Below are 13,694 nucleotides of genomic sequence, written 5' to 3' on the forward strand. Positions count from 1 at the left end.
GTAGACTGATTTAGGCATGAAAAGGTTGTACGATTATATCGATCACAGATCTGACACTGCTTCATATTTCCTCTCTCGCAGCATCAGTTTGACTTCTTTGGGAAGCGTATACCATCAAATGTTAAAAGGGACAAAGTCGGCCATTTTTCATAAATTTTGTTTGATATGAGATACTACTTATATTGTTTGACATGTTGAAAGATACTGAATGAATGATTGAACATGCATCTACCGGTATTCGACCCTGGTTTTAGACACGATCAATGAAACAATCGCGAAAATTAATTATCGGTCATGACCATTAAGGTGAAGTACTACGAATTACGTCAAAATTAGGTTGTGGTGTCATTTTCTTGAAACTTTGCACAAATATTCTTGGAAGTTGTGCAAGTGCAAAAATGAAATAAAAAATGGGGGTCACCACGCTCGTTTCCATGGAAACGGACGTTAAAATGGCGTCGTTAGGAATAAATAAAAATGATATAATTCACTTAAACTAAAGAAAGCAATTATAAAACGCTTAGCAAATGAGTTAATTTTAATAAATACCAAGAATTAAGCTCCATATCTATCGAATGTATAGTTTTCATGATGTTTGTAAAGAAATTTTAACATAAGTATCGATTACAAAATGACGATATCGAAATTAAATCACTACATAATTTTCGAACTTTCTTCCTGTCGCTTTGAATGGTGTCATTTTGACCAAACTTGGCGAATAAAATCCTGACATAATACCATTTTGTTTACACTTTTAATAAAAGGGTGTCACCACGCTACTTTTTACAATATCTCCAGGTGAATGGGTAATATGTGCCATGTAAATGGGAGAGAAATGTTAATTTTGCGCTCATATTGAATAAAAACCAGCTTCCTAGGGGGTCAAAATATGACAAGGTTAAAGGTCACATGTATTTCTAAGAGACTGGGTCAAAAAATTAGGTAAAAGCGCAATTTCAACAATGACAGGTGATGTTAAATACATGCGCTACAAAATAACCCATTTGCGGCAGGCTGGAGTTAAATCTGCGCAAAAATGTTCTAAAGCGTGTGCGCGTCCGAATTTGTCGCCCTTTACCTTAATTAATTTTCGCAATTGTTTCCTTTAATTTGTGTATGTATTGTAATCATACAGTCTCATTCCATGTAATAACCATTACAAAATACAGCAATTTTTTAGATATGTTGATAATTATAGAAATATGATAAAGATCGTCATTGTCGATAAAAAAGCTGAACAAATTACATTATAAGTTTAACATGTTAAAATATGGTAATATTAAAAAATTGACAGCCGTTTAAATTAATTTGCATGAAGAAATGCAAGAATAAGTCATTGTAATACCTGGGACTAGAAACTATAGTATGATTAAAGATCGCAAGGGAAAGTTTAAAAATCTACACAAAAACCACACGACAATGACTTTATTTCAGTAAGCTCCGTGTTTTATTATAAGCTGAAATTTGTCTTATATAGCAATGTGAGCTGCATCAAATCAAATGGTGTGGTTTTCTTTCTATTTATTTCAAAAAGTAAGGTCATCTATATTTCTTCACTACCTACTGCCACCTACAAAAGTGCATTTCTAACATAAAATAGTTATCAACCTTACACATATTATTAAAACAATTATTTGGAATATCTTTGTTAATACTGCATTTGTGACAACAATACCCATACAAGCAAAACATGGAGCATACTTGAGCAAGCATACATAGTTTATGACACAAATTAAATAATTACCGTTGAAAACTATAATAATTGTAATTCGAATATGGCATTGAAATCACAGTAATTATGTAAAGATTTGCTTCTATAAAATGTAAGCTATTATTATGTCGGTGAATACATTCATATGAACACAGAATTTTTTGACAAAGTTCGCATTTATTGTCATAGACTATTTTTACTCGGTTAATATTTACTTGGTTTGCCTCTGTTGTCATATATGATAATTTTCCTTGAAGAATTTTCTCTGTATCTTTCAGAGCAGCTCGTCAAAGATTGGGGTTTCTGTGCGGTAACGTGCATTCCATGTCTTCAAGGTCTCAGCTGGTAAGATATATTCTTTCACAGGCTGGTATTCCAGCATACGAGCAACCCAGTCAGATAACAATGGGAAGCGGTCACTTGGTAGGCAGCTACCACCAAATATTTCCAATCCTTCAATGCGTTCAAAGAAAGGCCACATGTGGATATCGACCCAGTTTGGCTTTTCTCCTGCAAAGCAAGAAATAAAAGTGAGAGTTTAATGGAATTTAGTATATTTGGGTGACAGTATGTTTTCATAGAGGTGGATAAAATGCATGTGGAGAAAGAATTGTTTTAGTAACGTTATAATCGCAAATCTTCATTTTCCTTGAATATAGATGGGATGGATGGGGTTTGCATTGTGGGTACAATCCAAACATTATCCTGGCGTTAGGGCAACAACAACGCAGTGAAAACATATATGTGGTAGGCATATTCTAAAATATTTATATTTAAGCAATAAACCACACCCAGCGACAGTATACAGTGAGATTTTGACCAGTTCATGACACAAATACTTATATGAAATCTCGAGACAAAAAGTGCCATATAGTTTATGCATATACATGTACACATGCAAAACATAAATGATGGCAAACAGACCCTGACAATTGCATTAGCAGTCTGTGGATAAATTAAGGTAGCGTGACTATAAATTTAATTTCATGACTTAATTACATTTTATACATATTGTTTTGTATGAATAACAGATTCAATCTTATGGCAATTTAAGTAATGTGTAAGTGTGGCATATCTTTATACAGGCATGTTGCATGTATGTGAAGAAAATCCGGATATCACATGATTCAAGAAAAGTGTTTGTCACATAACTTTAATAATAATTATATATATATATATATATATATATATATATATATATATATACACACACACACACACACACACACACACACACACACACACACACACACGCACGCTAACACTACCTCCGAAATACTGTGTATTTCTCTTTTTCAGGTCCTCTTCGATTCCATCAAGTTTTTTCAGGAAGTCCTCTTTGAGTTCTGCATCCTTTCCCTTGGCAGATGCAGCTTTCCAGTATACTGACATTACCTGTGAGAAAGACATTACACTGATGACAATGTCAGAAGAATTTTAAAACTTTCATTTCCATTTCCGTGTATAAAGGCCGCATCTTTCCATTGTAACAGTGGAGAGGAATGTACTCAGGTATGGTAGACATTGGGTTAATGTTTCTTTTTGGTGGCATCTCCTTTGTTATTTTTAGAGATCCACATCAAATACAACACTGAAAAGGCCCCAAACGTGTTGCAATTTCATGACATAGAAAACACCATAAATTTGAAATTTTTGTTTTGAATGCAAAGCTTTCAAACAATTTGACCAACACGTATCATTTATCTGAATTTTGCAAAACGAAGATTTCCACTGAACATCTGACGTCGGTGATCACTTTCATGTTTCAATGAGAGGTAAGTGCTTACTTCATCATCAGAACAATTTCCCATCTTTTACGGACACTTTAGTCAAGCCTCATCACTAAATAGCACCCTTACTAACATATCCTAACATGGCCAAGTAGTGGAGGTAATACGAAAATTGTGCCCAGGGTCTTTGTGAAATCTTGTTGCCAACAAACTATCCATTATTTCAGTCTCTAAAATCTAACCTCCAGTGTTGTCCTGTAGTAAATTTTCATTACCAAACGAAATAAAACTGCTGAATTGACTGTTAAAAGACCAAAAAGTTAGGTCAATCACAGTGACTCATTCATGACGAGCTACACGGTATATATAAGACCAATGTCAAAGAGACGAAGCTGGCTGTCATGCTTTGGCAAAATCACCGTTGGTGGCACTATGAATATGAATTACATAACCCAGCTGCAACATTTTGACACAATGGAGATTTCACAGTCACATGTAACACATACAGGGGTTGCAGTCAGAAAAGCTGTTTGAACCACTCATTTTTAAGGATTGGTATTTCGCCGAGTGGTTTTGACTGTGATGTATTCACTATGTGACTGGGTACTGTACATTGTGAGTTCGAATCTTATCAATCATTTACTGAATACATGAAGTAACATCAACAGTACACGATGTCAAGTACTAGTGTGACAAATTAACTTACTGAATTCAAGTGGACGTGATTGATTGATGTAATCTTTGTCAGAGTCCTACAATGGTCACATGGGCAGTTTTGTGGCTTTAACGGAAATCGGTGCATGATGCGGAACATTCGTTTTGAGAGACTCAAATGATAGATAGATTCTAGGCAACAAATCTTGGAAAGAGAATGGTCACCATTATGACTTATTTGTTTTTATTTCAAGGTTTGAAGACATTTATAGATTCGGCAGAGCATCCATAGTTCATTTCAATACAATTTTAGTCTTTCATCATTTCAAGATTTCTTACAAAATCAGTGAGGTTGCAAGTTTCTCATGATTGTGATACAGACAATTTCTCTTGTTCACAATTCCCAACATCTCTATCCTTATCAGCATTTCAAAGTATGCATACCTTGCCATCGAAGTAATTTACAGACATCTTATCCCTGGCTCTCTGGTATGGATCCTTTGATGTCATTGGATTTTCAGGGTACACCTCATCCAAGTATTCACAGCAAATAGCAGACTCAAAGACTATCTTGTCATTTATTTCCAGTACAGGCACAAGGGCATTGGGGTTTTTATCAAAAAACCACTCAGGCTTTTTTCTGGTGTTGACCCTGACTTCCTCATGGCTGCAAGAGAATCAGTGACTCTAGTAAAAGCCAATAAGTGCAACTTTTTGACGATTGTTTTCAGATTTTTCAATTTATCACTATTGGCTTCCAAATATTTGTCCACTTTGCACATTGTGTTCAAATACTCAATATTCTGATATATATATATATATAATATATATATAACACTTTCACATACTGTGGCATTCTGTTATTGTTTCATTTTTGAACAAAATCTGTTCACACATGTCAGGCAATGTCCTCTTATATGGAAACATTTGTAACGAAGTTGAAATTGATGTGGCTGCCATTTGGAGTCATACAATGTTCTCTATGACATTTATGAGCATCTATGTACCTATATGCAACAGTTCAGTGTTTTGTACAAAGTTTGAAATGAATCTACTTAATTTGGTATGATTGATGTATGCAAACACTGAGTATCGGTAATGAAACGGCTGTCTGGCAACCATTTAGTGTTATCCTAAAAAAGAGAAATGTGTATTGTTACCTTAGAATGTTTTCTTTATTCCTACTTTGAAAAAATTCAGAACAGGTATATCTTTTAATAGCATTTGATATAAAAAAATCTGAAATTAAAACTCAGGACTTTACCCTGACCAAATTGCCAAGGTCTACAACCTAGCTTTCTAGGATTCTGGTGGTTTATATTAATTTACATAATGACATGACCCTCCCCTTGATATTTTGGAGAAAAGAATAATTTTTTGCAATATTGTGGTATGTAACCATAGTGACCACTGTATATTGAATCATATTAAGACGCTCAATAGTTGCATTTCTCAGGAAGTAGACTCAGGCATAGCTGTATAATGCATTAGATGTAATATACCTCTACAAAGTGAGGAAAGGGCAAATACACCAGCCATGCTCAGTTTTTCAGTTTTTGCATTAATGGTAATCAGTCTTTTTGCAGAGTGACACTGAAGCAACTTTGCACAGTGCCATGAATTTTGTCAATCAGGGTCTTTCAGGGAGTACTGTCTATAGTAACAATAAGCACTCACGGTATTCCTTTGGCTTGCAGAGTGAGGATGGCTCTCTGTGCGTAGGGACAGAATCTCATGTTATACACGCGCAGCGTGTCCTTCTTTAGCGGTGGACATTCATCACCTAACCAAGGACAGATTAAATGCATGCATAAACAAAGAAATGACCGTTAATGAATGAATTGAGTCATGAATGTTATAATACAAACAGAATTGCCAAAAGTAAACGGGTAAAAATAGAACGACAAGATATGAAACGAAAGAGCCCTCTTGATGAATGAGCACATCGACACTATTGTGAATTGTCATGCATTGGTAAATGTAAAGGTTATGTTGGACTGTATTGCCACCATGCCAACTTGAGGAAAACCCATGGTTTACTTATACAACACAACGTTGGACAATGTTTAGCCATAGACAGTTTATCTACTTTCTATGGTTTACCTAATACACAGTGACTATGAAACAATAAAATGTAATCGGCATTCTTATTTGCCAAAAAAACTAATTAAAGACCTTTGCCATGTAAAGTTTTCAGTGTCCGCAGTTCCAATGCAGCGTAGGAAAACTATTATGTTCAAGGCCAAGAATGACTCCGGTTTAATTGAAAGCAATTTCCGTATAAAGTCTCAATTGAAAAAATTCTTAAAATTTCCCATAATGCAACATGAAAATAGACTCATAAAGTCCCGCAATTCTTTTCGAGTTAATACACTATTTGAGAACGAACTTTCACATCCCCGTGCCCTTTTCATCAATTGTATGCCACAAATTTTTTCAATATAATTTAGCTCTTAGGCCTATATTCAACGAAGTTAGAGAAAATTATTTAATATGCAAATACGCTAAAAATTAGTTTATCATTCTCAACCAGCCTTTGACATCGTATCGGCTTCACCTCCATGCTTCACCTCTGACCATAATACCGCCCTCAGAGGGTGAGCCGGCGAAGCCGGCGAGGGGCTGTTAACACTTATTATTTCGTTTTTATTTTCGATTTTTTTGATTTGTTGTCAAAACTCCACCCATACTTTTTCCATTTTGTCTGCCTTTGGACCAGCTTTCGAGACAGACATGCAAGTGATATCAGTGTTGGCAGCACGCTGCTTAGATATCTTAAGCTTGCTACTATTACGCCATTGCCAAAATAGATAATAAATTTAGCCGTTGTGCTATTATAGTCACTGGAACGGAATGTCCATGGCTCAAAAAGTCTACAGTGAAGCGTTGAAAACGCCGGTGCATTGACAAAAATTTAAATGTCATATCGGGAAGTTGCCAGACAAGCAATTAGAAGCCCTGTCATCATGTGCCAATGGCAGTAAATTCAGTAAATTCAGTAAATTTATTAAAACATTTTCATCATTTCAGCTGACTGACTGACTGGTTATTTGCACATGACTATATGTTATAGATTCTAAGCTTTGACAGAAATACAAATTTTGTAATCAAGCACTGACAATGATTGCTGATGACTAGACAGTTGTCGATAATGATAGTACTGGACGGTGGACTCATGATATTGGAATTTTAACATGAATTATTTGCATACTTTTGGACTGTTATGAAGTTGTACAAGAGAATTGGACCTTGAACTATCTCACTCTGTGACTGGAAAAAATTTGCAAGGAAATGTTATGCAACGTTTGCAAACAAACAGTAGAACAAAAACATGATAGAGATAAAGGGACTGTGCTTCTGCGACATCGTTTACCGCTGTGTCTGGCCAGGCCACGATTTGTTAAACAGTTATTGAGGAAAGACTGAAAATTTCGGTGAAAGTACACATGTTTGACTTCAAAGAAATTTGTGTGGGAGAAATCAAACTCAATTTTAAATGTAGCTCGCGGCACTAAAATGTCACTGAAAAACCATACCCAAAGAGCGACACGTTGGCAAGTCCCCCCCCCCCCACCCGAGTTGTTTGTCTGTCTTAATTAATTAACTTCACGATCACAGCTACCTCGATGCTTAGGTTCGACAGATAGCGTTGGACGGAAAACTTGTCTGCAAGTAGCCAATCAGAAAAAGCGGGAAAAAAAATCGAAAAAACAAGCGTTAACAGCCCCAAGTTCCGCTACGCCTATAACCCAGCTGGCTCGGTGAGCCTCGCTTGCTAGAAAGACCGTTGAAGGCGCATCACCATAGAGCTGCGTAGCGGACTAGCCCTGTGTACAGGTCTGTGTGTTCCCGGCGTGATACTGCCTCCACTCCACCATGGTGGAGGCAGTATCACGCCGGGAACACACAGACCTGTACGCAGGGCTACGTAGCGGACGAGAGAGAGTCCACTATGTATGTACCTAACCACACGTAACCCCTAACCGTGCTAACCATGGTGCTTCTCTTCGTGTACGCGCCCCACAATCCTTTGCAAATCATGATACGGCGGCTTTTGACCGTGGTCAAAGGTCATTGTAGACGTCTAACAAAGTAGATATACTGTATACTATACTAGGCAGAAATACTGGCTTTTTGGTCCACAGTGTACAATGGGGATGGCCTTTTGACGTTTGGCCGTACGTCCCCTGCCATAAAGTAATGAAGAGGTATTGAGTACATGATTAACTTAAATTTCCTTCACATCCCAGGCTTCACATGCATATGATGCAGCCACGGTTGTATTAGGCCCTAGCTCTGCATGGCAGGGCTGTGTGTTCCCGGCGTTTATGGTGGGAGGCCATAACGCCGGGAACACACAGCCCTGCCATGCAGAGCTATATTAGGCCCTAACTCAAAAACTGTAATAAAAATTGCAACAACAACAACAGCATCATCCTCATCATCAATATCATCACTAGATTATCCAGCATGTTCTCGTTTATAATCACAGGGTCGTACATATACATTATTAGTCATTCCTACGACCTAAGGGGGAACCATTTGATTTCTGGGGGGGATATGGAGGATTTTGAGAAAAAAAATTTGTCACCAGGTGAGAGAGAAGAAAAAAAAATTGATCCTGTCATGGCCTGAGAAAAAAAAATTGTCATAACAGACAGAAGAGAAAAAAAAATTGTCACAATGCACCAGAAATAAGCAAAATTTGGAGACTTATTCTCATGTATTCTTTGCCGGCGCGCCGCCATAGGCGGCGCAAATGTTTTTACCACAAGCAATTCTTATGTTTCTTTCCCCAGCACTTATGATATAAACATGCACTACATAGGTCTACTTTACACCTCAGTACACTCAATGTTTTCCTTCCCTTTTCTGACCCAAGAAATCATATTGCAGGATTTCTGTTGCAATATCTCAATGGCATAGGCACTATCTAAAGGGGACTATTTGACTTCTGTAAATTGTGAAAATTTAAAACACAAGACAGGAGTCAATAAACTAGTATTAAAACCAATATATTATTTTCTTGATATAAATTTGTTAGAAGATGTACCTTGACAATGAAAAATTGAGGAACAACAAATATAATGAAATACAATGTGTGAGCCTTGTTTTTCTGACCACAAACACCGGATCGCAAACATACCATATTCAGGTTGTTCATTAGAAGCTGGCAGCTGAGAAAATGACACCAGAAGGTCACAGATTTTACGTTCCTGTATATTCATTTGTCTTCAGTCTCTGGCAAACAGAACTGTTTTTCACAAATTGTATTGTCATTGTTTGGTTGTTGAATATTGTGACTCAAAAACTGATCATGCAAAAAAATGTAAAAAATATCAGTGTTCAATGTCATTTTCAAACAGTTTTACCGAGTGCAAAATAAACTGAAACTCCTCTCAGATTGCACCATTAAACACATCAATTTCTCAAAATTTCCAATACGAGAGGGGGAACCCCCCTCTCGTGCTCTCCCCCTTAGGGTATTCTAACAGTTTCACTTAGTAAACAAATTAAAAAACTCTCAGATTGCACCAGACTGCACCATTGCACACATCAATATCTTAAAATTTCCATGCAAGATAGGGGAAAGCCCCTGTGACACTTTCCCCCTAAGCCTCTCTCATGTTCTCCCCCTGTACTTTCAAATTCTGCCCGGTCAGATATCCTAGTGAAAACCCTGTCATAATATCCATCCAAATTAAACAATATACTATATGATTAGATACTGCGTGATCTTTTATATCTTTATTTTATTGTGACTTTGAATTTCATTTTGATGTGTTCACCTTTGTTGAACCATCATGAGATAACTGATGATAGTCTAGCAGGGTACATCAGGATTTGATAGGTCTTTACTGTTGCTGTATTTTGTGAATTTTACAATTACATGTATTGGTATTTAACTTTTCTAAGTGGGGGATCGGTCAAAATTTCAGAGTTAGAGAGGGAGGTTACTCAAATTCATCATGGTTGGCGAAGGGCAGGGGGTCACTCGAAATTTCGGAGTTTCAGGCCGTAAATAATGACGGGTCCCTTATATACAACGCATTACAAACTTGATGACCAATAAAAAAAAAATTGCACTGCTACTCCATTTGGAAAAAAAAAAATTGATGCAGGTCTGACAGTAGAAAAAAAAATTGCTGTCACTCTGACAGGAAAAAAAAAATTGCTCCCATACCCTCTTCCTCCATACCCCCCCAGAAATCAAATGGTTCTTCTCCCCTAATCATTTGCGAAACGCAACACGGGGGAGTGCAGGCACATACAGCTTCCAGAAACGGTACAACTACTAGTACGTAACTATATGCCTTTCCTACATCCATGTGTATCCACAGCCCCTCCAATCCGTGGTTGGGGGACTGTGTTATAAACTTCGCTTACCCTAGCTCTGCATGGCAGGGCTGTGTGTTACCGGCGTTATACGGCCTCCGGAGGCCGTATAACGGTAACACACAGTCAGCCCTGCATAGCTCTGCATGGCAGGGCTGTGTGTTACCGGCGTTACACGGCCTCCCACCACAGCCATGCAGAGCTACACTTACCCGTGGCCAGATGTTTCTTTGACATGTCGACTCTTATTATCCCGTGTAAGGAACGTAGCACTATTCCGTCAGCGGCGTGTCGCTGATATGACTGACTGTGCACTGACCTCGAGCACTCACCACTGGGACGAAGCTAAGCGAACGTCAAGATAACAGTTTAAGGGACCGTCTCAAAATATCGCCGTAAGCGACAAAACCTCCCGTGCTGCGGATACAAAGTGGTAGTGAACTTTAACTTCATTCAATTAGCCAATTTTGGTAAGGTGAGGCATTTGTTATTAAACCCTAGAACACTATAAACATTGTACACGACGTAAACACAGCGTTCAACCGGGCGTTCAACATTTCTGATTCTGCTGGTCGACGGCGTTGCTCGAAACATAACTTTATACCGATCTGTTATCACTGATACGCCAATTACTAACGTCACGTTGATATTTACAGTTTACTGAGGCCAGCCATGCCGAATTCAGCGGATTTAAAACAGGTCGGATACAAAAGAACGGTTTTTCTGGAGGAAGTTTCGACCAGAATTGTCGAGTCTCGTCGGTTTAATTTGTAGCGTACGATATGTCGAGACGGTCCTAAGCACGACACCCAATCTCTCGACCGAGGCATGTATTAAGTGTGTCAAAAACAAACTTTACAATTGTTGTTTCAGCGTGACTTTGCATTTTTGACAAAGCTATATCGAGTCACTTGCATCTCTATTTTTCACATCCATGCTTGCACGTACACACCAGCTACTGGTGACGTAGCCCTGCGTACGATGCTGTGTGTTCCGCTACAGCTAATCGCCCCGCAGTGACGCAACTCTCTCGAACTTCAATTCGCTGTGCTATGGGGAACGTACCTGTCTGTTGCGAACAGTAGTCGTAGTACTTCTCACACATAAAGGCTGTGTTTTCTCTGCATGTTCACTGAAGGGGCATGCAATTTCTGCCCCATTCATCAAAATTAGGGGATAGACTTGACATTTTAGGGGCAGAAACAACAACAAATCCACAGGTTACTAACACTATGCTCTTGGGTCATCATCATGAGGGCGTATTTGCTTGCTCAGTGTGTTTTGTGCGTGATTTTAGCACTGTCAGTAACATTTCAAGGGTAGAAAATGGCTCAAACTACACAATTTGCGCAATTGCGCAATCGAGAGAATTTAACCCTGTAAAGAATACGGGATTGCTGGATCTCCAAAATAATAGCCAACTTTGATATATTTAACAGCTATTCAGCTTGGAGGGTTTATAGCCTCGACACTCGGGATATAAAGAGCTATTCCGCTATTATACTTTGATCACCAAAATAGCTGACTTTGACATATTTAGAAGCTATTCAGCTATTCAACGAGGGTTTACAGTAACGACTCAAGAGATAATTAGTGGCTATTCAGCTGTCATGTTTGGGATGATGATGGACTTATAGCTGTTTTCAATTGGGGATGTTTAGCAGTTATTCAGCTATTCTGCTTTGATACTAAAATCCCTGACTATTCAGCTATCCAAGCTAATAGCCGTTTTTAGCTGCTACTAGCCCATGTTAGCGGGCTGTATAGCTGGCTCAATCAGCTATTTCTTATCGAATTTATTCATGCACAATGTCATTTTTCCGTATTCATCTTTGACTAATACGTATACTGTCATCATCCACCCTAGCGCTTGTATATGCAAATGTGGTAATATACATTTCGTAAGTATAATTTCTGACATTTGCTTACAACTTTTCGGAAAATATACTCCTTTTCTAACTCAAGAAGTCTTTTAAAACCATTACTGTTGTGTTGCGGCATTCCCAAGGCCGAAACTGAGTTACTGTTCTCACAACTGCCACTCGGTAATAACTTACAAGACAATAAACATAATAATTACCATAACGTTGGCCATTTCCTCTGTAAAGTCAGGCCCGACATGTACAGTGTCATGCACAATACAATTGGGTATTTCTAAAGCAACCTGACATTTGATATTGCTTTCTCGGTTCTACCCATATTCTCGCATATGGTGTTACCTGCGTACGTAGCTCTTGGATATAATTCAGCGTATTATCATCCAAACGCTTGTGTAATTTCCTATGTACGTACGTCAGTTGTGGTAAGTCTTCTACGAACAGTTTCTGTGTTCAGCCGTCATAGATGTCGATATTTTACGTCACTGAATAAAAGACACCGCAAAACCCGTCACAGGTATTTAATTCAAACCTCTGCGTGAATGCCCTCACATACTCTCGAAACCTTTACAAACTAAAGCAATGATATGAATCCTTTACAAACAGAGACTCATTGAATGTATCTACTGTAATGTTCAATCAGCCCTGTGACTTTACATCATTTTCTTGGTTCTACCAGTCGCAAGTTTCTCCTGATCATTTCATTTTAAAACAATATTTGTTCATGACAGTGACTAGTACACTTTTTGATTTTTATAGCTCTCAGAGCAAAAGAAATGCCATATGCCATGGCTGGTTGAAACTTCAACCTGCATGAAAACTATTCCCATATAGAACTCGATACTACCTTCTTGGTTCTTCAATGATATTCATATTTCAGAGACGTCTTCTTTGTAGACTTAAGTTAAAGTTACCCTCGTAACTTTCTTTATAAAAATTAGTCAGGTCTTCTCAGACGTGTCTACTGGTTAGCTGGTAGCCAGTTAAAAGCACGCGAAAATGGCTAGTAGCGGCTAAAAACAGCTAATAGCGTAAATAGCTCAATAGCCAGCCCTCCTCAGACGTCATCAGTAGTTAGCTGATAGCCAGCTAATAGCGAGCTATTAGCAGCTAAAAACTGCTAATGGCTTGAATAGTTCAATGACAAAGCCCGTCTCAGAAGTCACCACTGGTTGCCTGGTAGAAGGTAGCGAAAAAAGAAAGAAAAAAAAGCCAATAGGGGCTGAAAACGGCTCAAAGCTTGTATAGCTGAATAGCCAGCCATTCTCAGAAGTCATCACAGATTAGCTGGTAGCCAGCTAATAGTCAGCTAAAAGGGCTAATAGCGGCTAAAACGGCTAATAGCTTGAATAGATCAATAGCCAGACCTTCTCAGACGTCATCACT

The 13,694-nt window shown here is 38.1% G+C and overlaps 1 protein-coding gene across 1 annotated transcript; it reads right to left on the minus strand.

The window, feature by feature from the left end:
• Nucleotides 1–1,424: 1,424 nt before the first annotated feature.
• Nucleotides 1,425–10,876, minus strand: LOC139124480 (glutathione S-transferase omega-1-like). Its single transcript, XM_070690621.1, has 5 exons — nt 10,644–10,876; nt 5,773–5,878; nt 4,540–4,762; nt 2,980–3,106; nt 1,425–2,221 (listed from the first exon to the last, which is right to left on the minus strand). Exons 1-5 carry the CDS (start codon nt 10,666–10,668, stop codon nt 1,986–1,988), a joined length of 717 nt encoding a protein of 238 aa, XP_070546722.1. The 5' UTR covers nt 10,669–10,876; the 3' UTR covers nt 1,425–1,985.
• Between the last annotated feature and the right edge of the window lie 2,818 nt (nt 10,877–13,694).

Source organism: Ptychodera flava (assembly GCF_041260155.1).
Source record: "Ptychodera flava strain L36383 chromosome 23 unlocalized genomic scaffold, AS_Pfla_20210202 Scaffold_24__1_contigs__length_23054250_pilon, whole genome shotgun sequence".
NCBI classification, from domain to species: Eukaryota; Metazoa; Hemichordata; class Enteropneusta; family Ptychoderidae; genus Ptychodera; species Ptychodera flava.

Coding starts and splice junctions, on each gene's coding strand:
- LOC139124480 (XM_070690621.1), bottom strand. CDS start 10,668: ATGTCAAAGAAACATCTGGCCACGG. Junction 5,879..10,643: donor AAAGAAACATCTGGCCACGG/GTAAGTGTAGCT, acceptor GTCCTTGGTTAG/GTGATGAATGTCCACCGCTA. Junction 2,222..2,979: donor AAATACACAGTATTTCGGAG/GTAGTGTTAGCG, acceptor CTTGCTTTGCAG/GAGAAAAGCCAAACTGGGTC.